This window comes from Sturnira hondurensis, unplaced genomic scaffold (genome assembly GCF_014824575.4).
Source record: "Sturnira hondurensis isolate 20B ecotype Veracruz unplaced genomic scaffold, ASM1482457v3 Scaffold0023817, whole genome shotgun sequence".
In the NCBI taxonomy this organism is placed as follows: Eukaryota; Metazoa; Chordata; class Mammalia; order Chiroptera; family Phyllostomidae; genus Sturnira; species Sturnira hondurensis.
The window spans coordinates 896,577-924,110 of NW_028096448.1; the positions used below are offsets into that span (position 1 = coordinate 896,577).

The 27,534-nt window shown below is 41.3% G+C and overlaps 1 protein-coding gene and 1 non-coding gene across 3 annotated transcripts in view; one reads left to right on the plus strand and one right to left on the minus strand.

Annotated features, from left to right (window-relative positions):
• Window positions 1–27,534, minus strand: part of ADTRP (androgen dependent TFPI regulating protein) — a 99,051-nt gene that overhangs the window by 56,238 nt on the left and 15,279 nt on the right. Inside the window, exon 2 of one of the 2 annotated variants that reach the window (XM_037037959.1) lies at window positions 14,244–14,390. In XM_037037959.1, coding sequence (XP_036893854.1) covers window positions 14,244–14,273 — 30 coding nt within the window. In that variant the 5' untranslated portion in view covers window positions 14,274–14,390. Of the gene's footprint in view, window positions 1–14,137; window positions 14,391–27,534 lie in introns of both variants that reach the window. The other variant, XM_037037958.1, reaches the window with a different exon arrangement.
• TRNAK-CUU (transfer RNA lysine (anticodon CUU)) lies at window positions 8,705–8,780 on the plus strand. Its single transcript has one exon. It is a non-coding gene; the product is annotated as a tRNA-Lys (tRNA).

A 27,534-nucleotide genomic window follows, 5' to 3' on the forward strand; every position in this document is an offset into this window, starting at 1 on the left:
TAAGAGTTCCATAGATTAATATGTTGAGCAGATGATGGACATTAAAGGTTGGCTCCAAGCATTGAACTGGGTTCCGTAACATAAGCAAATTCTTGTCTTCTCACTCTTCATGGGCTGCCTTAGAGTTCAGACCAATGGAGCTTCCTCAAGGTTCTCTCTTCCCCAGGCTCTGCTTTGCCATCCCTGAGGACCTGTGTGATGAAGTCACTGTAGTCACCCTGAGACCTTGAGGATAATGAAGTCAGAGCTGCCTGAGGTTTGGGTAAATCAACGAAGAGAGGAGGGAAAGTCTTGCCTCTGTTGGTAAGGTGATGTGCGTGGGGGAGTGGGGAGGGGCCCACTCAGAGTCTCTCCTGAAGAGCCCAGTTATGTAGGATCACCCCTAACAACATTTCAGAAGGACAATTATTTATTCAAAGAGGAAAACCCAGAAAACTCTATGAATTCTGTGAACCCCCATTCCCAGCTTGCCTTCCCTGGAGTTAGAGACAGTCACTGAGACAGGACATTGGTGGGAGACTGAGGCACAGGAATCCTGAGCTAACATGTGCTCCCACGTTAGTGGATGTCCACAGCACTGCCTTGCTTCCACGCCCAGCTCTGGGGGCATCCCCATTTAGCACCACTCAGCGCTGTCTGTCTGAGCCTGCAAACTCTTCCGCCAGGACTGTCCCAATGCCATCCACCTGGGCAGCTCTTGCAGGGAAAGCAGTGACTCCATGGGGAGCCAGAGCCTACACCCTGCAGAGGGAGGTATTAAGCAATGAGGAGAGTGGACAACCCTTGCCTGGAAACATGACCCACCAACCACGGTGCTCAGTGACAAGACCCACGCTCCGCTAAATTATCCTCCCCTCTGTACCACCACTATCTGGAGATAACATGACTAGAAGCTCACCACCCCCTCACCTTCTCTCTCCCTCATCTACAGCTTCAGGGGTATCCAACATTTTTGGTGTCCCTGGGACACACTGAAAGAAGAAAAGTTGTCTTGGGCTACACATTAAATACATTGTGACACATAACCACAAAAAAAATCTCATACTGTTTTAAGTAAATTTATGATTTTGTGTTGGGCTGCATTCATAGCCACCCTGGGTTGCACGCAGCCCGCAGGGGTTGGACTGCCCCAGACCATTCTGAGTACTTCCCACATGCCAAGTTATTATCTCTCATGGTCACTCTGTGGTTATGAACTAATTTTTTTAAAGATTTTATTTATTTATTTTTAGAGAAAGGGGAAGAGAAAGAGAGAAACATAGATCCTGACAGGGAATCAACCTGGGGACCCTTTGGTTTGCAGGCCAGCATTCAATCCACTGAACCCCACCAGCCAGAGTTGAACTGTTTTTATTCCTGTTTGATAGGTTTGGAAATGGAAGGCACAAAGAAATACCTAGCTCTAGGTCACAGAGCCAGTAGGTGGTGAAGCTGAAGTACCGCCCCAGAGAGCTCATGACCTAAAAACTCTGCTTCTAACCTCAAGGTGACACCACCTCTGAGGCATTAGGCATGAATTGGTCACTCAGTGACACCCCCTCACACCTCATCCCACCCCACTCCACCCGCTGCTACCAGCCCTATGCCTCTTCCCTTTGAATCCTCTGGGACAACTTTAGGAGGAAATGAGGCCCACTCGGAATGCTGACTTCCACTAAGGTGGAGTTGCTCTTAAAACAGGGGATAACTGATATTCAGCCAACTAGCAAGTAAAGTTGTTTAAAGGGGAGGTGTAAATTTCCTGGAAAGCAGGGTCAGGTACAGACTTCAACAAGCTTACATAAAATAAAATTTAAAATATTACAGTAAGTTATGAGACCTCTCTAACTCTATAGGCACAACCATCAACTAATTAATCATTACTTAACATTAATTAATCATTATGAAACATAACCATTAATCACCACTAGACCTTAAGAACTAGAAATTTTAAGGCCCAACATTTTACCTTAAGTAATGTATTTGAAATCTATTCTTTTTTTTTAAATATTTTATTTATTTATTTTTAGAGGGGAAGGGAAAGAGAGAGGGAGAGAAACATCAATGTATGGTTGCGTCTCGTGCATCCCCCGCTGGGAACTGGCCCCTGCCGGGAATTGGCCTGCAACCCAGGCATGCGCCCTGACTGGGAATCGAACCGCAATCATCTGGTTTGCAGGCCCGTGCTCAATCCACCGAACTACACCAGCCAGGGCTGAAATCTATTCTTAAATTAATCCTCTGAAATACATGCAATCCATCTTTACCAACTGAGAAACTTTGCATTATTACACTCCCCAAATGACACCTAACAGAGCTCAGAAAGGAAACAGCCACAGGTCAGCCCCTCTCTGCTCATTTCAAGGACTAATTGCCCAGGAATGCAGAAAAAACTAATGTCAAGTTCAGCCAACAGACCAAGTCACCCCATGTTTATTATGAAGGTAGTCTGTGCCAGCAATTGTACAAATACGACTTAGAATCATAGACCGTTAGGACTGCCAAGGATCTAAGGGACAAAATTACTGGGTTTTAAAGTCATTTACATTCTGATTGGAATATTAAGACACACATGTGGGTGGAAATTAGAAAACAATAGTACATATAAATAAGGAGACACTGAGAGATGCTGTAAAAACTTAGAGAAAGGAAAATCAAATGGGGGCTGGAGTTGGTCAGCAGAGATTTTAAATAAAATATGGGGGCAAGGTGGGGGGGACATGGTGGTGGAGTAAGACAAAGAGGATTCCACTTTCCCCCACCCATGGGAGAAAAACCTGGCCGATTTGCGGAGGAACACAGCAAATAGCCAACAGTGCCCCAGCATATAGGAAAATAGGAGTCCAGAAACTGTAGCAGTTGCTGAAAGACCAGATGGTGAGAAGACGGCTGAAGGTCAGTCAATAAGGCCGGAGGGACCAGCACAGAGACCGCAGGCTACTGCTGCTGCCTCTGCCAGGCCCGGGGCCTGGGGCCTGGGACGGGTCTGCTGTGGACTCTTTGGGAGCCGAGGGCTGGCAGCAAGGTCCTTGGGAGAGAGCAGGGTCATCAGCTTCCTCCCTACCCAGCCGGGCGCAGTTTGAGAGAGACCTATTTGCTTGAAGTGTCAGAGAGAGGAATGGGCACAAGGAAGCAAACAAAGGGGCCTTGATCACCATGGAGTCTGTGATCGCTGGCTTGGGAGAATTGAGAGTCACCCTTGCGTTCCCTGGTTCTGCCCAAGCCTGCGGGACCAGGGAAACCTGGCCAGCGTGTGCACCCGCACCCCAGCCCCACCCGAGGTGACTCCTGGGGGGGGAAAGGAAGTGCTCTAAAAAAGGACCTGGATTCCCTGCGGGGGCACTGGGGAGAGGTGCTAGTATGGATCTTGACAGAATGCTCCTGAGACTGGCTGAGTACACCCAGAAGGGAGAAAGGCCAGGCTAATCCCCTCAGCCGGCTGTAGCTGGTGAGACCAGAAAAACCGGTTTGGCCAGCTGGAAACCAAGTGATTTTTTGTTTCTTAAGTAATCTTTTATTTTTTAAACTTTATTATTTTATTTTTCAATACTTTTTTTCTCTCTTTCCTTCTTTACTGTTTTATTCCTTCTTTCTTTCTTCCCAGACTTATTGTTTTTTCCTTCCTTCTGCTACCTTTTTCTTATGTTTGTTTTTTTTTTCTCCCCACAGGTGAGACAAAAAACTTGGAACTTGGAAAAGACCAGAGTTGGATCCAAAGAGGGTGCATCCCAACAGTAGAGACAGAGAGACAAATTTCACTTTGCTATAGCAGAGAAACTACAAGTTACTGCATATTTGTATTATTTTTTTCATTATTCTTACATCTTTTATTTTAATAGTATCTTTGTATCCCTCTTCTTTCTGTGTGTTCTTCTTTGCCTGGGCTGGGTATATTGTATCATTTGACAAGTTTCCCCTGTCCCCTCATTCATAGTGTATTTGCTAATTTACTGTCCTTTACTTCACCTCTGCTCCATCAACACACTATTGAAGGTCCAATACTCCCTATTCTTGGTATCTCATAGATACTGTCATATGATTATTGCTCTAATATTATTTTAAATAATAGCTGTTCCATACTATTGTAAATACTACACAGCACCCCTCCAAGATCTTAGCCCACTTCCTTGTTTCCTGAACTATAATACTATAGTAATTAACTCTATTCTCTCACACCACACCTACATACCACCCTTTATTCTCACCTTACCTCAGAATCTGACCTCCCGCAACCTCACTGCTTTCTAGATCCAACTCACAATCCTGTTATCTTCTTCCCATCCTTTCTAAATAGTGGGTAGTTGGGTTAAAGATTATGGTTATCACTATACATACCAAAAGGATCTCCTATCTCTTCTCTACTGGATGCTACTGTAAATATCACAAAATACTCTTCTCTTGTCATAAACCATTTTGCCTTCCCCTATAACAGATCACACACAAAAAAGAGTAGGTAGAAGTGGTGAACACCAGGATACCCACGGGAAGAGGAAACCCAACAACAAAGGAACCACCAACAGATGACAACAGAAGAAGGTGAGGGAGAGAGTAGAAACCACAGAAACCTCAATCCAAGACCTATCTGGAAATATAACTAAACAGTGGAGAAACCACACAGGGCAAACAACTGAACAATAGCAAAGGAAAATCCTCAAAATCCTGTACACACAGAAGAACTAGCTTCAACACAACCCACCCTCACCAGACCAACAAATTAAAATGGGTGGTGGACAGGGGGACCATCAGTTCACCAGTTGGGAGAAGGACCCACAAAAGAAATACCTTAAAACAACCAAAACTCAAAGAAAAACTCAGGGCCAATGTAAAGGACAGCTCAAGACCAGTGAGCTGGGGAGACCAAGGAGAGTACACCACAGAATCTCACAGGTATTATACCACAGAAGTGCACACCATAAACCCAGAAAGCCAGAACAAATCAATTTCAGAAGCTGAAGTTAACAAGAAGAGTCTCACAAACAATGGGAAGACAAAGAAACAATCCCCAAATGAAAGAAAGGGAGGAATCCTCAGAAAGAATGCTAGATAGAATAGAGGCAAGTCAGCTATCAGATACTGAATTCAAAGCACTGGTCATCAGGAAGTTCAAAGAGTTCACAATGAGCTACCGGAAACTACAGGGGAATTACAATGAACTCACTGCAAATTATATCAACATAAAAAAAGGAAATAGGCCCTGGCTGGTGTAGCTCAGTGGATTGAGTGCAGGCCTGCGAACCAGAGGATCATGGTTTGAAACCCAGTCAGGGCACATGCCTGGATTGCAGGCCCGTTCTCTATAGGCCAACTCCCAGCAGGGGACGCACGAAAGGCAACCATACATAGATGTTTTTCTCCCTCTCCTTCCCCTCTAAAGATAACTAAATAAATAAAATCTTTAAAAAAAAAAGGAAATAGAAACTACCAACAAGGGCCAAGAGGAAATGAAGAATACAATTTCTGAACTAAAGAACACAGTGGAAGAATTCAAAAGCAGGATCAATGAAGCAGAAGATCTGATCAGTGAGTTGGAGGACAAAGTAGAAAAAAATTGTCAGAAAGAGCAAGAAAAGGAAAAGAGGATCAGAAAGAATGAAGAGGGATTAAGAGAAATGCAAGACAATATGAAATGTAATAATATCTGAATAATAGGAATACCAGAAGGAGAAGAAGAGCAAGAGATAGAAAACCTATTTGAAAAAGTAATGATGGAAAACTTCCCTTATTTGATGACAGAAAAAGTCACACAAATCCAGGAAACACAGAGTCCCAATCAGGAGAAACCCAAAGAGGTCCACTTCAAGACACATCATCATTAAAATGTCAAAATTCCAAGACAAAGAATTTTAAAGGCAGCTAGGAAGAAAAAGGAAATAACATACAAGGGAGCCCCAATAAGGTTAGCTGCTGACTTCTCAATGAAAATGCTCCAAGCAAGAAGAGAGTGGCAAGAAATATTCCAAGTAATGAGAAACAGAGGCCTACAAACAAGGCTATTTTACCCAGCAAGACTCTCAATCAAGATAGAAGGCCAAATAAAGAGTTTCCAAGACAAAAGAAGTCTAAAAGAATATACCTCCACCAAACTAGCTCTGCAAGAAATACTAAAAGGACTGCTTTAAGGAAAGGGAAAAAAAAAGAACCAAAGAGAAACACAGGTATAAAAATGACAATAAATAAGTACCTATCAGTAATAACTTTAAATGTAAATGGATTAAATGCTCCAATCAAAAGACATAGAAGAGCTGAATGGATAAGAAAGCATGACCCACACATATGCCTTCTACAAGAGACCCACTTCAGGACAAAAGACCATCACAGACTAAAAGTGAAAGGCTGGAAACAAATTTCCCAAGCAAACGATCAGGGAAAAAAAGCCGGGGTAGCAATACTCATATCAGACAAAATAGTCTTCAAAAAAAAGGGCCAAATAAAGAGACCCAGAAGGTCACTTTATGATACTCAAGGGAAGAATCCACCAAGAAGACATAAACAGTGTAAATATATATGCACCCAACACAGAAGCACCCAAATATATAAAGAAAATCCTAGAGGACCTCAAGAAAGATATTGACAGCAACACAATTATAGTAGGGGATTTTAACACACCACTGTCAAAAATGGACAGATCTTCCAAAGAAAATATCAACAAAGATATTGTGGCATTGAACAACACCCTAGATGAAATGGACTTAACTGATATATATAGAGCCCTTCATCCTAAAGAAGCTAAATACACATTCTTTTCAAATGTACATGAAACATCTTCAAAGATAAACCACAAAACAAGGGCACAAAACAAGCCTCAACAAATTTAAGAAAATTGAAATCATCCCAAGCATTTTCTCCAACCACAAGGGACTGAAACTGGAAACCAACCACTGGGAAAAGACCCAAAAAACTCAAAATCATGGAGATTGAATAGCATGCTATTAAACAACGAATGGGTCAAGAATTGAATTAGAGAAGAAATCAAAGAGTTCCTGGAAACAAATGAAAATGAACTCACAACAACCCAAAACTTATGGTACACAGTGAAGGCAGTTCTGAGAGGGAAGGTCATAGCAATACTGGCCTACCTAAAGAAGATAGAAACATTTCAAATAAACAACCTAACCTGACACCTGCAAGAACTCGAGGAACAACAACAAAGACAGCCCAGAGCAAGTAGAAGGAAGGAAATAACCAAGATAAGAGCAGAATTAAATGACATAGAGACTACAAGCACAATTCTAAGGATCAGTGAATCCAGGAGCCAGTTTCTTCAAAAGATAAACAAAATAGACAAGCAATTAAGCAGGCTTATCAAGAAAAGAAGAGAGAAAACTGAAATAAACACAACCAGAAATGAAAGAGGAGAGATTACAACTGACACCACGGAAATACAAAGGATTGTAAGAAATTACTATGAAGAATTGTATGCCAAGAAATATGAAAACGTAGGTGAAATGGACAAATTTCTAGAAAAATATAATCTTCTAAAACTCAGTGCAGAAGAAGCAGAAAGCCCGAATAGACCAATACCAGTAAATGAAGTTGAAGCAGTAATCAAAAATCTCCCAACACACAAAAGCCCTGGACCAGATGGTTTCACAAGAGAATTCTACAAAGCATTAAGGAAGAGCTAACTCCTATTCTTCACAGACTATTCCAAAAAACCCAGAATAATAGAAGACTCCCAAACTCTTTTTATGAAGTCGGTATCTGTGGGAGCCTGCCAGGCCACAAGGGGATCAAGGACAGAGTTCTCCACTGTGAGAATGGTGGATGAACTTGGTTTCTGGTCCCTGGAGCCGGCGGATACCTTGACATTTTCCTAACTTTCTCGTTCCCAGCCTTGAAGGACATAACAAGATTTTGGCATGTGTGTCATGTTCCAAGAAAATGACGGTTATGAGAACATCTTGCCCTTTTGATAGCTTAAGGGAGTGCACGAACTTTGAAAAACAACATTGTTCCTAGTTCCTTGCAGTCTTGCTTCAGGCGTTAGCAGTTTGTTTATAAGACAGCTGTTCCTTGAATAAAGTTGCCATTTGCCAGCAGAGCATTTGGTCCTCTCCATTCTCTCAGTCCCTCGCCTCACCTCTCGACCACCCTTGCTGCGGCGGGCCGCAGCAGAGTGGCGCCCGATCAGGGACCCGGAAACAGGGGGTCTCGGGGGGACCTGAAGAGTCCTAATCGCGAGGATAGAGGAGCCCGAGAGGACCGCTGCTATGGGGGCCGGTAAGTTAAAAGTAAAAGTAGCAGGGAGCGGTGTTGGAGAGTTTATAATCATGGGAATTTCCCACTCATCAGATCGGGGACTTTTTGAACAAGTCCTTTGCTCCTTATTAAGGGGGCGAGGCATTGCTACCTCTAAGGGTCAAATACATCGTTTTGTAGATTTTATTCAACAAGTGTGCCCTTGGTTCCCGGAAGAAGGTACCATCAATATGGAAATTTGGAAAAAGGTTGGGGAACGTATTCGTGAACACTACCGTGCTCACAGTCCAGAGAAAACCCCTGTTGATGCATTTTCTTTATGGACATTAGTGAGAGATTGTCTTAGAGGAGATTCCGAGTTTGAAAAATGGGAACGCGGAACTCGTGGCAGTTTGCGAGCCACTCGTTCGGCAGAGGATCTTTCCTGTCGCTCACCTCCCCTGCCAACTGCTCCACCTCCTCCAACTTGGGAGGCGCCACGGTATGAAGAACCAGATCTTAAGGTAGAGGCCGTCAAGTCAGGGCTGCCCGGATAGCTCAGTCGGTAGAGCATGGGACTCTTAATCCCAGGGTCGTGGGTTCGAGCCCCACGTTGGGAGCCAGATGGTATGATCCTCATTCTCCTAAACTGTTAGTGTCACATTCCTTATTTGTTCTTAACTTTTTAACTTTAGATATAGAGAGACGCTCCGCAGCTGATCGGCATTGGGGGCCGCGTATGCGATATTACCCGTTGGTTTATTGGAGAGACCCCATGGATGGGTCTCGTCATGGACCTGACCCCTCCCATGGGGCAGAGGGCATGTTTGTGTTTTTCCAACAGACGCAGAAGCCCCTCGTTGGCTTCCCGAACGCTGTGTCAGACATGCCCAGAAGCAAGATGAACCGGCTGCGGAGACGGCTAGCACGCCTGACAATACAACCTCGTCTCAACCACCCGGAGCGAGCCCGGAAACGACTTCATCACCTGGCGATTTTGCTGAGCCTTTTGTGGATGCTGAGGATTCAAGTGAAGACTGAAGAATATTGGGCTTTTGTCCCTAATCCTCCCATGATGCATCCTGTGACCTGGAATGATAATGACTTTGTTCCTGTTTATGTTAACAACACTAAGGTTTTAGGACCTCCTTCTATAGGACGTGTTATCCGCTCTATCCAGACAGTTTCCCTCTTTTGGACATTTTCTTTATAACTGGATAGGTTTTGGTGTCTTCGTTATCTTGCTTTTGTTATGTATACCTTGCATCATTCGGCTTTTTGTCAAAACATATCGGTGGCTTATACGTAGACCTCAAAAAACATAAGCTGAACATGACAAAGGATGTAGAGCCAGTGCGCTATATAAAATAAAAAAGGGGGAGATGTGGGAGCCTGCCAGGCCACAGGGGGATCAAGGACAGAGTTCTCCACTGTGAGAATGGTGGATGAACTTGGTTTCTGGTCCCTGGAGCCGGCGGATACCTTGACATTTTCCTAACCTTCTCGTTCCCAGCCTTGAAGGGCATAACAAGATTTTGGCATGTGTGTCATGTTCCAAGAAAATGACGGTTATGAGAACATCTTGCCCTTTTGATAGCTTAAGGGAGTGCACGAACTTTGAAAAACAACATTGTTCCTAGTTCCTTGCAGTCTTGCTTCAGGCGTTAGCAGTTTGTTTATAAGACAGCTGTTCCTTGAATAAAGTTGCCATTTGCCAGCAGAGCATTTGGTCCTCTCCATTCTCTCAGTCCCTCGCCTCACCTCTCGACCACCCTTGCTGCGGCGGGCCGCGGCAGGTATCATCCTAATCCCAAAACCAGATAGAGACAGAACAAAGAAAGAAAACTTCAGGGCAATATCGCTGATGAACATAGATGCTAAAATCCTCAACAAAATATTGGCAAACCACATCAAACAATACATTAAAAAGATCATACACCATGACCAAGTGGGATTCATCCCAGGGATGAAAGGATGCTTCAATACTCACAAATCAGTAAATGTAATACATCACATAAACAAAAGCAATGACAAAAACCACATGATCATATCAATAGCTGGGAAAAAAGCTTTGATAAGGTACAATACTCATTCATGATAAAAACACTCAGCCAAGTGAGAATAGAGGGAGCATTCCTCAATATAATAAAGGCTATATATGAGCGATCTACAGCCAACATCATACTCAATGGGCAGAAACTAAAATCTTTTTCACTAAGATCAGGAAGAAGACAAGGTTGTCCACTTTCACCACTTCTATTCAATGTAGTATTGGAAGTTTTAGCCACAGCAATCAGACAAGAAAAGGAAATAAAAGGCATCCAAATTGGAAAGGAGGGAACAAAACTGTCCACAGATGTACATGGAAAATTTTATAGACCCCAACCAAAAACTGCTCGACCTAATAAATGAATTTGGCAAAACAGCAGGATACAAAGTCAATATCCAGAAATAAAAGACATTTTTGTATACCAACAATGAAACAGCAGAAGCAGAAACCAAGAGAAAATCCTATTTGATATAGCAAAAAGAAAAATAAAATACCTAGGAATAAACCTAGCCAAGGAGGTAAAAGATCTGTATGCAGAAAACTACACAACACTGAAGAAAAAATCAAGGAAGACACAAACAAATGGAAACATATACCATGTTCATGGATTGAAAGAACTGACATCATCAAAATGTTCATAGTACCCAATGCAATTTACAGGTTCAATGCAATACCTATTAAAGTACCAATGGCATATTTCACAGATATAGAACAAACACTTCAACAATCTATATGGAACCAGAAATGACCCCAAATAGCAGCTGCAATGTTGAGAACTGGACAGCTACGTGCAAAAAATTGAAACTCGAGCACCAACTTACACCATACAACAAAATAAATTCAAGGTGGATAAAAGACTTAAGTATGTGCTGTTATACCATTAAAGTCTTAGAGGAGAACATTGGCAGGAAAATCTCAGATATTTCATACAGCAACATTTTTGCTGATATGTCCCCTAGAGCAAGGGGCATAAAGGAAACAATAAACAAGTGGGATCTCATCAAAACTAAAAGCTTTTGCATGGCTAAAGAAAACAGTATTAAAATAAAAAGAGGACCAACTATATGGGAAAACATATTTGCCAATGATACCTCAGACAAGGGTTTAATCTCCAAAATATACAAAGAACTTACAAGACTCCACTCTAAGAAGACAAGCAACCCAATTAAGAAGTGGGCAAAAAACTTGAACAGACATTTTTCCAAGGAGGACATACAAAAGATCCAGAGACACATGAAAAGATGCTCAGTATCACTAGCTATCAGAGAGATGCAAATTAAAACCACAATGAGATACCACTTCACACCAGTTGGAATGGCCATCATAAACAAAGCAACAAACAACAAGTGTTTGAGAAGTTTCGGGGGAAAGGGAACCCTAATCCATTGTTGGTGGGATTTTAGCCTGGTTCAACCACTATGGAAAACAGTATGGAATTTTCTCAGAAAAATAAAAATGGACCTGCCTTTTGTCCCAGCAATTCCACTGCTAGGATTATATCCTATGAACCCTGAAATACCAGTGCAAAAGAATGTATGTACCCCAATGTTCATAGCAGCACAATTTACAATAGCCAAGTGCTGGAAGGAACCTAGGTGCCCATCAGTAAATGAATGGATCAGAAAACTATGGTACATATAAACAATGGAATTCTATGCATCAGAAAGAAAGAAGGAGCTCCTACCCTTTGCAACAGTGTGGATGGAAATGGAAAACATTATGCTGAGTAAAATAAGCCAGGTGTTGAAAGACAAATACCATATAATCTCACCTTTAACAAGAACCTAAACAACAAAACAAACAAGCAAGCAAAATATAACCAAGGACACTGAAATAGAGACCAGGTGGACAGTGACCAGAGGGGAGAGGGGAGGGAATTTCAGGGGAAAAACGGAAAGGATTTACAGGAACTTGTATAGAGGACACATGGTACAACAACTAAGGGGGGTGGAAATGGGATGGGAGGAAAAGACAGAAAAGGTGAGGAGCACTGGCGGGGGTGGGGAGCTGGGATGAGAGTAAAAGACAGAGAACTGTACCTGAACAACAATTAAATTACAAAATTCAAATTAAAAAAAGAAAAGAAAATATGGGATTTCTCATCATCTATGCAAATAACAAAGTGGTAGAGAAGCTGGTAGGCCTTTCATTCAAGGATAGTGTGAACATGGGTTGAGTAGTTATAGCAAGAACCCTGGGGACCAGCACTGGAGAATACACAGGCATTCCTAGGGAAGAGACTAGCCTTCCTTGGTGGAGGGCAACCTGAAGGCTGGGTGGTTTGGAATTGGTCCCATAAGGTAGAAGGAAGCCACTGTGGTTTCTTGAGTAGCAGACCACATTTCTCAAGCTGCCTTATGCTGTTTGAAACCAAACCAAACCAGAAACAGGGCTATGGAAAGATAAATCTGGTTTGGAGTGGTAGATGGATGGATTGATAATGAGATGATCTGGCCAACCAAGTTAAAATTAATTACAGCCTGTGATGAGTGAGGCAGTAAGATTAGGAAAAATGGGATGAACCAAGCAAAAGAAAACACATAGGATTTAGGGGATTTCACTAGGAAATAATAACATCTGACAAAACAAGTGGATTTTTTTTTTCACTTTTAAAAATGTGGGAGCTCTGGAGCACGAAACTGAGGTAGAATTAAGAAGCCAGGGAGCTGGTTTATGGGAGTAAGTGATAAATCTGTTCTTAACCATAATGAATGTGAGGTGGGATGCTAGAATTTAGATTTCTTTAGAGTATTAATTCTGGCTACAGACACAGCTCTCTTTTCATTGATAATTTTTCAACATAAAGCCAACAAATACACAAAGCTGACGTTTTTATTGTATTATTCTAGCTCCACAAAAGCTTTTCTTTTGTTGTTTTCTTTTACCTCTATAAAATTCTATGATTGAAATAAATTATCACTTTGATATTTTCAAGCACAGTAAAGCTGTATTCAGGCTTCAGATTTTTCAGGCCAAAATCAAAAGCCAGTAAATGACCAGAGAAGGAGAAGCAGAACCTCCAGGCTTGTTTAATTTGAACTTTCTGAATCTCAAACCCTTAGTGTTTCAGTGTCACTTTTTCTGACCATACACAAAACTTTTGGAGTCTGATTTCAAAGGATTGGAATATTTTGTCCAGTTTCTGAAATCAGATGTTGATATTGGCACTCTAAATGTTAGTTAAACATACCAAATGTTAATTAGCATCTCCAAAGAATGTGACATTTTTAGCTTTTAATGCTAAAAATTTGCTTATATGTTCCCAAAACATTTAAAAAAATTTTTTCTTTCTCCCATTCATTCACACTTCATTTATTAGAATGTGATCATCAGGGTTAGAAAGACAAGAAGGGATCAAGTCATGTGATTGGTTTGTAAATATAATTGAAAATCTGCATTTGCCATTTGGTTGTGGGATTTCGTCCTTTAAGGTGGAGACGTGAGCCTATAAAAAACTGAAGTAGGATCTGAATATGGCAAAATATATTTTCTTTTCTTAGATAAATCTATTCGTCTTTGCGGGCTGTATAATGGCATTATTCCTCCCTAAGAAATTACATTTCTATTCAATACACACCATTCCGTCTGCTTCACAGATTTCCCCAAGCCAAGTTCAAAATCCTGTCTGCATTTGTAGTCAGTCTCATGATGACTTAGCACCCCATTTGAGATCAACTGAGAAGAGCCCCCAAATAAGATTCTTTAAAAAAGCATTTAACAATTAGCAAGCACAAAAGGTACTGTGAATAACTTCTAAATGGGGATTCTCAGAGTAAACTTTTAGGTAAAAGAGAGCCAAAACTCAAAAACCATGAAGAAGAAATAGAAATAATGGAATTTTGGATTTAATAAAACTTAAAGGTGATGTATGTAGAAGATCCAATATTACAGACAAATCAATTACTTCCTGAGATACTCATATGGACTTACCAGATTAAGGATTGTCAAGTACTTCCACTGTCCACCATTTTCAAAGTATTTGGATTTCTCCTTATTCTTTTCTTGTTGTGAGATGTAATAATTGAGGAGAACATACCAGTTCAAAACAAGGAAGTGGTATATGCATGTAGAAATCCTCGTCATAGCTTGCTTTGATCAGAGCAGAACTATGAATATCTTTAGTAGCTTTCCCCTGGCGTCCTTCTGTCGGGTAGGAGCTGAGGTCCTACAGCAGGTCGCAGAGCTGTAAAACACACATGCCTTTGAGAGTGAGTTCCAACAAGATTGAATTGTGCTTACCTTATAGGCTCCCTTCCTGAGAACTTTGGTGACAGGATTATTGTTTGTTTTCAGATGTCCTATTTAGATACAGATAATCTGCAGATTTGCCTAAGGGTAGAGATCCACACAAGAGCTGCATTTTGTTCTGTTAATCTGGGGTAGGAGTATGATTAACTAACCTTATGAAATGCCACTAAACTGATGAAATACTGTTGTAACTACATACTCTTTCCTTTCCTTTTCATTTGAGCAGAACAAGGAGGTCACAATATCTCTTAGAATGAGGAGCAGGTTGGTAAATCAGGAAGGGGAGACTGTGGGCATGTTTAGCACAAGGGGGAAGTTAAGTATAAAGGGAAGGGATGTTGTAATCTTGCTCCTGAGGTCTCTGATGACCCATAAAATCTGAAACAACTTCTGAACCTCCAAGGAGCAGTTCCAAGCAGCTTTATTTTGTTTTGTTTTAATTTTGTATCTATATCCTAAAAAAGCAAGGGCTATCCAGGGCTGCCCCAGACACTTTATTCACCTAAGTGTTTCTATACCCTGGGAGGGAAGAAGCATAGCAAGTAGACTGTGACCAAAGAAACAGTGTGGTCCTGACTCCAACCTACCTGAGTTTAGACATTGCTGGGAGAAAGTGAGAGTCTCAGCATGCCCTGGGATAGGACAAGAATGCACTCAGGCTGGACAGAGCTTACAGACCTGAGCCTTGCCTTAAGCTGGGGAAAGGGACCTCACCAGCTAGTTTCCCTGGGCAACTAGGATGGTTCTGAGCAAATTTCTAAGGGCAATGCTGTCGATGCAGTTATATAGGTTTGTAGTTGGTACGGTTCAGTGATTTAACCAGGCTGCACAAGTACTAGGAGAAAGAATTGCAGACTGTACCTGCAGGACAAAGCAAAACAAACCCACCATGGGAGTCAGTCATACCATTGCAAACCTTAGGAACTGCAGATGGGTATATAGCAAACCTGAGCTGGCAATAAAGGGTCTGCACTGTAAACATTCCCAAAGGCGGGGGGGTTCTGAGAAATGGGTGACATCAAACTACACACAATTCCATGGCCTAGGCTAAAATTGTGAATAACAATAGAAGTAATACTTAATATATGACAGGCATTGTTCCAAGGGCTTTATTCATATTAACTCATTTACACTCTAAATACCACTATGAACTAAGTACTATTATTTTTGTTTATTTTTCTTTTTAACTAAGTACTATTATGATCCTCACTTTCAGATGAGGAACTTGAAGCCCTGACTGCTAAAAGGAAGCATTCAAAACCTTAAGAGGCAGAGCTGCAGTCTGTCCTCTAACTAGTGTGCTTGACCACAAAAAACAATCTGTATTCCCTGCTGAGCCCCTTAAATCATTTCTCTCTCATCAGAAAATTCTCTACAAGACTATATAGTATATATATTTTTATATATGCATGTATATATATATAATATATATAACATATGTTTTATAATGTGGTACACATTTAAATTGTGCTATGTCTTTCAGGACATTTTCATGCTAAATATCACTGTAGATTTAGGGGTTTTATTTTTTTATAAAAACATCTGAAGCATGTATCTGCAGATGGGTAAGAATTTAAGGCACAAAGAGAAAAGAGAGGAAGACAGAACACAAATCTCTAAAATGTGTAGGTTCAGACTTCTAGCCAAGATGGAGGCATAGATGGATAAACAAACAAAAGAACAACAACAAATTTAAAAACAAAAAACAACTAGAACTGCCAGAAAATCAAATTTTATGGAAGTCCGGCAATCAAGGAGTTAAAGAAGAGACATTTATCCAGACCAGTAGGAAGGATGGAGATGGGCAGCCAGGCCAGAGAGGACTCTTGGCAAGGTAGCAGCTGGAGGTCCTGGGCGGGCAAAGTGGCAGCCGGTGGATTGGGCAGTCCCACATTTGTGTGCAGATAAATGACGAGGAAAAACCAAGGAGTGACACAGACCACACAACCCAGGGTTCCAGCTAGAGAAAATAAAGCCTCAAACCTCTGACTGAAAAAAACTGTGGGGATTGAGGTGGCAGGAGAAACTCCCAGCCTCACAAGAGTTCACTGGGGAGACTCACAGAGTCCTAGAAGGTAGACAAATCCATCCACCCATGAATCAGCACTGGAGGGCCCAATTTTCTTATGGGTGGCAGAGGAAGTAATTGAAAGCATTGGAGAACAGAACAAGCAGCACTGTTCCTTCTCGGACCCCTCCCCAACATAGAGAGCCACAAGGCAGCCACCTGGGTTGCCCTGCCCTGGTGAATACCTAAGGCTCCACTCCTTGCTACATAACAGGCATGCCAAGACAAAAAAAATATGGCCCAAATGAAAGAGCAGATCAAAGCTCCAGAAATAAAACACCTAAGCAATGAAGAGATAGCCAACCTACCAGATGCAGAGTTCAAAACACTGGTAATCAGGATGTTCACAGAAATGGTTGAGTATGGTCCCAAAATAGAGGAAGGAATGAAGGCGATGCAAAATGAAATAAAGGAAAATGTGCAGGGAACCAAGAGTGACAGGAAGGAAACCAGGACTCAACTCAACGGTGTGGACCAGAAGAAAGAAAGAAACGTTCAACCAGAACAGAATGAAGAAACAAGAATTTAAAGCAATGAGGAGAGGCTTAGGAACCTCCAGGACAACTTTAAATGTTCCAGCATCAGAATCACAGGGGTGCCAGAAGGAAAAGAGGAAGGCCAAGAAATTGAAAAGTTTTTTGAAAACATAATGAAGAAAAACTTTCCTGATCTGGCAAAGGAAATAGACTTCCAGGAAATCCAGGAAGCTCAGAGGGTCCCAAAGAAGTTGGACCCAAAGAAGCACACACAAAAGCACATCATAATTAGATTATCCAAGATTAAAGATAAGGAGAGAATCTTAAAAGCATCAGGAAAAAAGGAGACAGTTACCTACAAAGGAATTCCCATAAGACTCTTAGCTGATTTCTCAAAAGAAACCTTACAGGCAAAATGGGCCTGGAAAGAAGTATTTGAAGTAAAATAATGAAAGGCAAGAACCTATATCCAAGATGACTCTATCCAGCAAAGGTCTCATTTAGAATGGAAAGTCAGATTAAGCATTTCCCAGATAAGATCAAGTTAAAGGAGTTCATTATCACCAAGCCCTTATTATATGAAGTGTTAAAGGGATTTACCTAAGAGAAAGAAGAAGATCAAAACTATGAACAGTAAAATGACAACAAACTCACAACTATCAAGTAGCAAACCTAAAAAAAATAATAATAAAATAAAATAAAAACACACTAAGCAAACAACTAGAACAAGGACAGAATCAGAGAAATGGAGATCACATGGAGGGGGTCAGGGAAGAATGGGGGAAAAGGTTCAGGGAATAAGCAGCATAAATGGTAGGTATAAAATAGATAGGGGAAGGTTAAGAATAGTATAGGAAATGAAGAAGCCAAAGTGTTGAGAACTACCCTGCCTGGTTTCAGAAGCTATAACCCCCCCATGGCTAAAGCTGAGTGACTGACCTTTGGACCACAAGCCACTAAGGAGACAAAGCTTATCTCCCTGGCAGGGGTGCCACCTCTTCCTCCTTTTACATCACCCTGTCTGGTCCCCAGTGCTTGATCGGCTAGCCAATGATGGGTAAGATCCCTCCAGGGAGGGGTTGTCCCTGGAGGGATCTTAAGGGACATGATCTCAGGGGGGCCCCAGGGAAAGACTTGGGGGCTAAAGAAAAGGGGTGATGGACTCTTGCCCCTGGGCTTTGACATAGCCTGAGTTCTCATTTTGTCTGCAAGAAATCTCCTAATCTCTTGGCTGCCTTACTTGCCCTACCTGACTTAAGCCTGAAACAATGCGAGAGGTGGGTGTGGACCTGTGCTGGAAAGGGTGGGTTCCCTATGGCAATCAGGCCTAAGAAAGAATATGTAAAATCCTGTGAAATTTGATTTGTTTAGAATGCTCTCGATTAAATGATAAGCGTCCAAGCAGGAAGTGAGTTTGTTCCCCAAAGTTTTATGGCCCTTTAGCTATCTGACCCTGACTCAAAATAGGCCCTCAGATGTTCTTTTTATGTTACCTGTTGTTTGATCCTTACTGCCTGATAATGATTAGTGAGCTTTACCTGTATTCCTGTGCAAAAGGAACCTAATAAAAGCCCATTGAGGAAAAGGCTCTTGGCCCCTCCCCTTTGAGAGATTAGCCACCTTTCCTCCCCAAGCAGCTCATGTCTTGGTAGACTTATTCTCATCTGTGGCAACTTGGGGAACAACCTGCAGGCGGATCCCCACACACACACCAAAGTACTTATGTGTATGACCCATGGACATGAACTAAGGGTGGGTAATGTGGGTGGGAGTGGGGGTAGAGGGCAGAGGGGAATGAGGTGGAAAATGGGACAAATGTAACAGCATAATCGATAAAATATATTAAATACAAACAGAAATAAAGAAAGAAAATGTATACGTCCAAACCTGGAGACTGACCTTTTAACACAGGTCTTTTTCCTCTGCTTTAGCCTCAATGCTCATAGATGAAGCCTTTCACAACTATTGGCAAAATTATTTAAATTTGTTTGTAAAAGGTTTGACATTCTGTAACCGGGTGCAGCCAAGGTGGGAGGCCCAAATAGGGATTTGTAGTGGGTTCCAGAACTCACGGTGTTCAGAAAATATTAGAGAAAAAATATATATGATGTCCTCACCCCCACCAGTCTGAGCTGGGAGATGGGACACAGGGAGCAGGGCCATTGAGAGCTGTTTTGCACAGCAACAGCTTTGCAGTTAACCTCTGGTATAGTCAATTAACATATCTATAACCTTTAACTGGTTTCATGCTAAATAGCTGTGGGCATGCTTTGAGCCAGGGGGATGGGGGTGACTTCAAAGCAGGATGTAATTGGGAAGCAACCTGCCCTGGTTAAAGCGCCTGCATGAGAGCTTGAAGATGATTGGCTCCATGCCATGGGTCCATGTCTGCTGGGATTTACTATGGCAGCCCAGTAAAGCTGGAAGGATACAGGAATGCTGGCAGGTGTAACTAATTGTGGGAGAATTAGGAAATAGGGCTGCAGAGGAAGACTGGTGTGGGGATTTAAACCCAAGTGCTGCAGCCATACCAGGGCAGGACGATGTGGCTTTGGCAAAGGTTAGGCCCACACAGCTTTGGCAGAGGTCAGGACCGTGCGGCTCTGGGGAGCTCTTTTTTGCCATGTGGGTTAGGCAGCAGGAAAGACTTTGCCTGGAAGTAGAGGGGTTAAAGGACTCTTGCTGGTGGGCCATGAGAAGGTGCCACAGGGCTTTGGATTAACTGGAGATTGTGACGGCAGCACAGGGGATGGTGCCAGAACCACGGGACTCCCTGAACCATGGACTTCTATGTCTTCTCCTGAAATATGGTACCCCAGACTGGGCAAAGGGGCGAAGGAAGGACTGTGTGCATTTGTGGGTATTCTAAAGAACTTTAGTATTTTAATGAAGACATTAAGTCATTACTCTAAGTCTGTATAACTTCTAAATAAATAATTCCTTTTCTTTCACCAATCTCTGGCATTGAGAGACATCTTTCCTCTGGTGGCAGGCAAAGTGAACCTAGTACAAGGGGGGAACCCCAAAGAAAAATGGGGTCATTTCGGTAATAGTATATTGTTCACCACCTCCAGGTCTGTTCTGTAACAATTTAACATTGAAATTTAATTGTTAGCATTTCAATAAAACAACACACAATATACATACGAGTATATAGTCGTGCACTGCCTATGAATGGGGGATACATTCTGAGAAATGTCATCAGGCAATTTCGTTGTCATGTGGACACCAGAGAGTTCACTCACACAGATCTAGATGGTATAGCCCACTACACCCCTAGACTGTACGGTATAGCCATTGCTCTGTAAGGGAGATAAATAATTTTCCCTTTACCCTTCTGGTTCTTGGCTGAGACATTTTTGAAATAAAAGACAGGTTAACAGAAGACAAAAGTTTAACATGGATAACATGTTATATCCTATATACAACATTTATATCCTGTAAACATGGGAGAAACTCAGGAAAGCTCAGTAACTTGCCAAAATGATTAAAGCCGTTGCCTTAAATAACATCTCCAGGTGAAGGTCAAAGACGTTGAGGGTGGGGTGAGGTCACCATAAAAACACTGAGCAAGGTAAGGTTTTTATGCAGATTTAACTCAGTTGTCTTCTGCATTGATAAGAGTTTCTAGAGATAAGATAGTTCCCTTCTTATCTTACAAAGGACGACTTCCATTTGATTTTCAGAGCTTCCCACATGTCTGCTGTTTTTTAAAATTAACCAGCATAAAATAATCCTTATGCCAAATAGACATGTTTGGGGTGATGAATTCTGTTCCCTTGCAGCTCCTAGGCTTCAATCCTGTACCCTGCTTGTTACCACACTGAATGAATACTGCAGGCAATTTGTGCAATGCATTGTACTGCAACTTCACTTTCAACATTACTACGTGATATGAATTTTTCAGCTCCCTTTTCATCCTATGAGACCACCATTGTATATGCAGTCTTTCATTGACTTGGTGAATGAAAATAAGCCATGTAATAAATATGACAAGCTCAGTGGCCAAGAGTAACTTCACTGGGCAGGTCACAGTAGGTAGTCACAACCCAAGCCTCTAACTTCCTTAGTAAAAGATTTACCTTTGCCTTAATTAAGCAAGTCCTGTCCATTGCTCTTGTGTATCTAGGCTAACACACTTTTGAAATATCAAAGTAATCCTCTTTTCCAGACCCCTGGGAGGCATAACCACCCCGGAGGGAGCACCTGATATTGTTGCCTGTATATCATCTCTATTTACCATGTTAAAAGTTACTTATCCTGTATCCTGCAATGTAAAAGAAGTTTGAGGGGTGACCCCCCCAAAACAGCATTTACTTATAAAAAATTGTGGGTTTTTTTTCATATGTTCAAACTTCAGTCACCTTCAAAGTACTCTCCATTTGATGAAATACATCTATTGAGACCTTTTCTTCCACTGCTAAAAACAGTTTTTGAATTCACGGGTTTTGATGCCTTTTAGTGTTTCTGCTGTTTTGTTTGTTTGTTTGTTTGCTTCACCTCTTCCACATCAACAAAAAGTTTCCCTTTGAGGGCTTTTTTTCTCATCTTGGGAAATAAAAAAAGTTGCTCAGAGCATGCCATTTTTGGTACAAAACTGCTGACTGATTAGCATTTTGTGGGCAGGTGCACTTATAAATCACCCATGATGAAATGGGCAGACCAGTCAAAAGAGTCTTCAAAAAAATTTACTGAAGCTGACACAACCTCTCACAACAGCACTGGCCAGTACACTGATAACAGATGGGTTCCTAGAACATTCACCTAATGGGGGAAGCTTGTACTACAAGGGGCCTGCCCTCCAGAATAATTCTGGGTTTTGGTCTTTTTTTGGGGTCTCCCCCTTCATATGTCTCTCTCTATTTTACTTTTCATTCAATGAAAGATATTTCTAGTACTTAATATATAGCAGGTATTGTTCCAAGTGCTCAGTTTGGCTCAAATAAACTCCTATAAAATTTTCTCTAGGTTTGGATGTTCTCACATGGACAACTGAACCATCCTCATGAGGCACATGGCTACATATGAGGATTTGCATATCAAAAATATGTAACTTCTTAATTCAACATTATTTTCTTATAATTGATTTTACAAAAGTGTTGCCTAAAGGAAATTCTATATTGTGAACATATTTACATGACCATTTGTATCCATGGTTGAATGACCAGGTAAATTTTTGTAAAGCACTTTGTCCATGGCACTTGGGGGAACAGGTAGGACTCTGGGGAACAATGGCAGTGTTACCACTTAGCTACACAGTATTAAGAATAATAAATACTAAGTCTGTTGTTAGCCTGCTTCTCTCTACTCTCCAAGTATTTGAAGGCCTCAAGTCATAGCCAGAAGAAGCAGGAATTGTTCCTAATTCTTAAAAACTTACAGAAATTAAATTTATTTTACGTAGGAAATACTAAAAATATACAATGGGTATTATTTTACACTTTGAATTAAATATACAGATGCCAAGTTGCTTATTAAAAGTGACATTTTTAAAGAACTCTCTACCCTCTGGAGGTTTCCACACACACTCGTTGAGCAACTAATTGTCAAGCACTTGCTAGGCTCTGAGGATTCTCTGGGGAATGAGAGAAATCCACTCCCTGCTCCCATGGAACTTATATTCTAGCAGGAGAGATAGACATTACATAATAACAATTACATAATACAATAACATTACATAATACAATCAGGTATTAATGTATAGTTACAGCAGATTCTGTGAAGGTCAAGCACAGAGGACTTATTAATGGGACAACAGTCCCTGTCTTGGGGTAGTCAGGCAGTCAGGGAATAGCTGGCCCTGAAGAAGCCACAGATGAGCAGTGCTGGTCTTCCCAGCACTCCTAACATGTCCTGATGGTCCTTCTCAGTCTTCTTCTGTGAGTTCATCTTCTCCCACCAGCTCCTTACATGTTGGTATTTCCCAGGGAGTGTGGTCAGCCATTGCCCATTTCACACTACATACTTACCCTGGTGATTTTTCCCACTCTCACAGTTTTTACCACTATATTAGTTTATGACCACAAATTATACACCTCTAGTCCCAGCCCTCTCCTCAAGCCCACCAAACTTCAAACATATCTTCAACTTTTTCTTGGACACCTCCTGAATAAATCAAGTATACCTCAAACTCAAGATGTCTAAGATGAACTCAGTACATTCCCCCAAGCCTGGCTTTTATTTATCTCATTTTCTGAGACTGATTTTATCAATCTGTCTTTCTTGACTCCTGTCTTTCCCTTATATCCCAAACCCAATTAACCACCAAATTTTGCCAAGTTCATCTCCCAAGTCCAGCTTAAATCAGTCCTCTTCTTTCTATCCCCCTACAACTGTCCTAGTTTCAGCTTCCTTTATTTCTTTCCAGTGCTATAGCAACTGTCTTCTAACTGGTTTTCCTGATTTTTAGTCCTGTCCTCCCACCTGTTCTTCACAAGGCAGGAGGGGGGCACGGTTTATCTGGAATGCTGATCTTATCACACTCCCATCCCCAGCTTGAGTTGCTTTACTGAATCAATATCACCTAGAGCCTAACATCAGAATTCCATTACTTTTTTAAAAAGATTTTATTTATTTATCTTTAGAGGGGAAAGGGAGGAGAGAAGGAGAGAAATATCAATGTATGTTTGCCTCTCGTGAGTCCCCTGCTGGGAACTGGCCTGCAACCCAGGCATGTGCCCTGACTGGGAATCGAACTGCAATCGTGTGGTTCACAGGCCCGCACTCAATCCGCTGAGCTACACCAGCCAGGGCAGAATTCCATTACTTTTAATAAACTTCCCACTTCCATATGGCTTTGCTACTCTCTCCAGCCTCATCTCATGTTTCACGCTTGATGGTCCCTCCAACACCACCCAGTTGTCAGAGTGTTTCACCCACACATGGCTATGTTGTGTCCCAGTGCCTTTATTCCCACTGACTCCTCTTCCTGATGGCCTCCTCTTAACGTGGCTTTGACTTGTTATCTCAGAACCATCCTCCAAAACACAGCTCAGAAGTTTGCTTCCCTAAGCACTCTTCCCTCAGGTGTTCCTCAGGCAGGCCATAGTAAATAATGCCCTCTAGTCTTCATTAATATCCTGTGCACCTCCATAAACTGCATGATGAATAATTAGTATCTTAGTCCATTTGAGGGGATATAACAAAAATATCACACTTTGGGTATCAACACCAGAAAATTACTTCTCACTGTTCTGGAGGCTGGGGAGTCTGAGATGCAGGCACCAGCAGATTCAATCTAAGTTGAGAGCTCACTTCTTCAACAGTTGTCTTCTCACTGGGTCCCCTTAAGTATCTGAAGGAGCTAGGAATCTGCCCAGCACTTCTTTTGTAAAGACACTAATCCCATTTATAGAGGCTCCACCTCATAATCTAGTCACCTCCCAAAGGCCCCCCAACTCCTAATATCAGTACTCGGGCAGTTAAGATTTCAACATATGAATTTTGGAGAAACAAAATCAATTAGTCTATAATAATTATGAATTTAATCTTATTATGTGCCACTATCTCCCTATATCATAAGTAGTGTGTTTGGATTCCTATAGCTTAGCATATTTCTGGGCACAGAGTGAGAAGTTAATAAGTATCTACTGAATAAATGAATATGTGCATATCAGGTTTACCTGTCTGCTGAGCCTTACTATAAAGCCAGCTCATCCATTTAAAACTTACTACTCTTAAAGTGTTTAACTGCTAGATCCTGGGGAGCAGGTAGAATACCAAGATGAGTAAAACACAGCCTAAGCCCTGGAGGAACTTGAAGTCAAACATCAGAGACAGATATGTAAACAGAAAATTACAGCATGATGTGATAAGTACTATAATAGAGGCATGTATAATGTACTAATGGAGCCTAAATTATCCTGCACATTATTCTGTCATTCTGAATATACAGAAAATGGAATTAAAGGTGAATGTATTGGGGAAATCATGGGAAATCCTGTAAGAGGAGATAAGGATTAAAGTAATCTTTCTGAGCAAAGAGTCACAGCCACTAGTGACGATAACACTTTTGTCTGATAAGGATTATAACTCATTCCAAGGTCAGTCACTGAGTGATGAGGTACAAAGAGAAGAAGATCAAGCCAGGGCATGAGTCTACTGCATGACTTTGAGCTTGTCAACCATCAACCTCCTTGGAGTGTTAGTTCTCTCAAGCATGAAATGGGGCCCCAGGATTCTAGAGGGCTAATAGTTTACTGAAGCCAGGACATCTACTCAGCTAAAGGAACAATTGACCAGGGTTGGCATCAAAGAGATTGGAGAGAAGCCCCAAGACCACGCAGGTACACCTCCACTCTCACACATACCATGGAACCAGCCATAGTGAAAGGTGTTAGGAGACCCACCACACTGCTGGCTACAGGTAGCACAGTGGTGAGAAGGAACCAAGGATGGCAGAGCTCAGAATTCTTGAGTTTATGGTGGAAAGCTATGAGGGAGTGTGATTTTGTTCTGGTACAAGGAAGAAGCCTCTGCAGCTTCTGGTGCTAAACAAAAAAGCTAACCAGTAATTACCAATTATTTTAAGCTTCAAGACATGTCAGTGGGACTTATCTGTGTTCCACTTAACCTCTTAATCCCCACATTTCCTTTACAGTTGATACATACCTTCACAGACCTTACAGAGTCCCCTCACCCCTCTTTGGTCAATAGACCCATCACTAAAATCTCAAATGTGTGGGCTACATTTTCCTGCTGGAACTCTAACTAATGTGGCCAATCTGACTGTGAGTTCCTCCAGGGTGTCTGGTACCTCTGGGCCCTCAGCACACTCATAGCAGCAGGTAACTTCAAGATGCTAATAAAGCTTTGTTTGCATGGATCAATTCTGGTGTTGTGGTGTTCTTAATATCTACTTAGGGGATCTGTACCTCTTGGGCCTACTGCTTACTACCACTCTCATCACACTGTGCTGTTTGTATTTTCCTGGCACCCCTACTTCCCAGTATTTATATTGCTATTCCTTGTTTATTTTTTTAATTGATGTTTACATGGTACATATTTGTCAACTCTTTTACTGTCACTGTCTTCTAAAGGCCTCTCCTTAATAAAAGGCAGATAGTTCTGGAAATAACCAAATTTGTGTGTGTGGTCCAGTAAAAGCCAAGGCAAAGGGAGACCAGGAACTTCCTTCAGTGGACTTTGCATCCCTAGAAGCCCTTGTCCATTTGCTGTGATGCAGCTGAGAACTGAGTTAGAATGGAGCTCCCTCATTGGGTTACTTATACTGCATCTAAGAGCATTTGTTTTTCTCAGAGGTTATTGTGACTGTCCTTCTTTTTAAAAACTAGAACATTTATTAAAGGCCTCCATCTGAAGTCTGTTTGATGAGATTATGTTTGGTTTTTCAGTCACCAAACCAAGCCAACTCTGAAAGGCACTGGAACCTATATTTTTAGAATATGAGAACTTTCTTGGCCCACCTCTTTGCCTGTTGCATTGGGAAACGTAATTCAGGTCTGCCTTACTCCTTGATCTCTAGCTTTGCTTTCACAATGAAATGCAATGTTCTGTGGTGATCTCAGATTGACTCAGAAGAGCAGAGAGTTCTCTATTGACAATTTTGAAGGTTCCTTTTCATTGTGAGGCCAAAGAATGTTTCCTGTTTACAAGCATGAAGCTGATATACATTGTTTTAAAAGTTTTAGAGCTGGAAAGATCCATTTGAGGTCACTTGATTCAATGTTCTTATCTTTCAGGTGAGAAAACGAAAGCTCAAAGAGTTTAAGGAATTTGTCCCAAACCACACAGCTATTAATGAAGGAGTAATGACCAGAATACAAGTCTCCTAACTAATAACAAGCCCAGTAAGCTTTCACTCTGTCTTGAATTATTTTGTTTTGTTCCTAAATTCTAGAATTTTCAAGTGAATTTCTCTTGTATGAATTAGCTTACATGTAACTTGATTATGTGCGTGGTCTGCCGAAGTTATTAAAGAGAAACTATCTACTTAGGAATGCCTTTTTTTACACTGTCAGATTTCATATGTTTTACAAATACCTTGTTAATCAGAAATGCATACACTTTCTCATAAGAAAAGTTATATATTCACTCATAGATTTTTATTTCTTGAATTAATCAGCAAAGTTAAGAAACATATTTAATGCTGACCATAAACACATTTAATTTTAAGGTTTTGAGTGTTTTTCACGTGAATTCTTGTTTTCCTGAGAAATTCACCACAAGAACTTGTTTTAGCCATCTATAGAGATGTACATCTGAGTCATGAACACTCATATATCACATAAACTGCACTCTGATTTGCTGATTTTCTGTCTAACAATTATATAATTTGCTGAAACCAGGTCTGTTGTAGTCCTAGCAACAATTGTGAATTTGTTTATTTCTCCTTTCAGCTCTACCAGTTTTTGCTTTATGTACTTGAGGCTCTGTTGTCTGATGCACATACCTTTAGGATTGCTATGTTTTCTTGTTGATGGATCTTTTTATCATTGTGTAATATCTCTCTTCATCTCTGGTAAATTTCTTTGCTCAGGTAAAGTCTAACTTGCCTGATATTTATATTGTTTTTT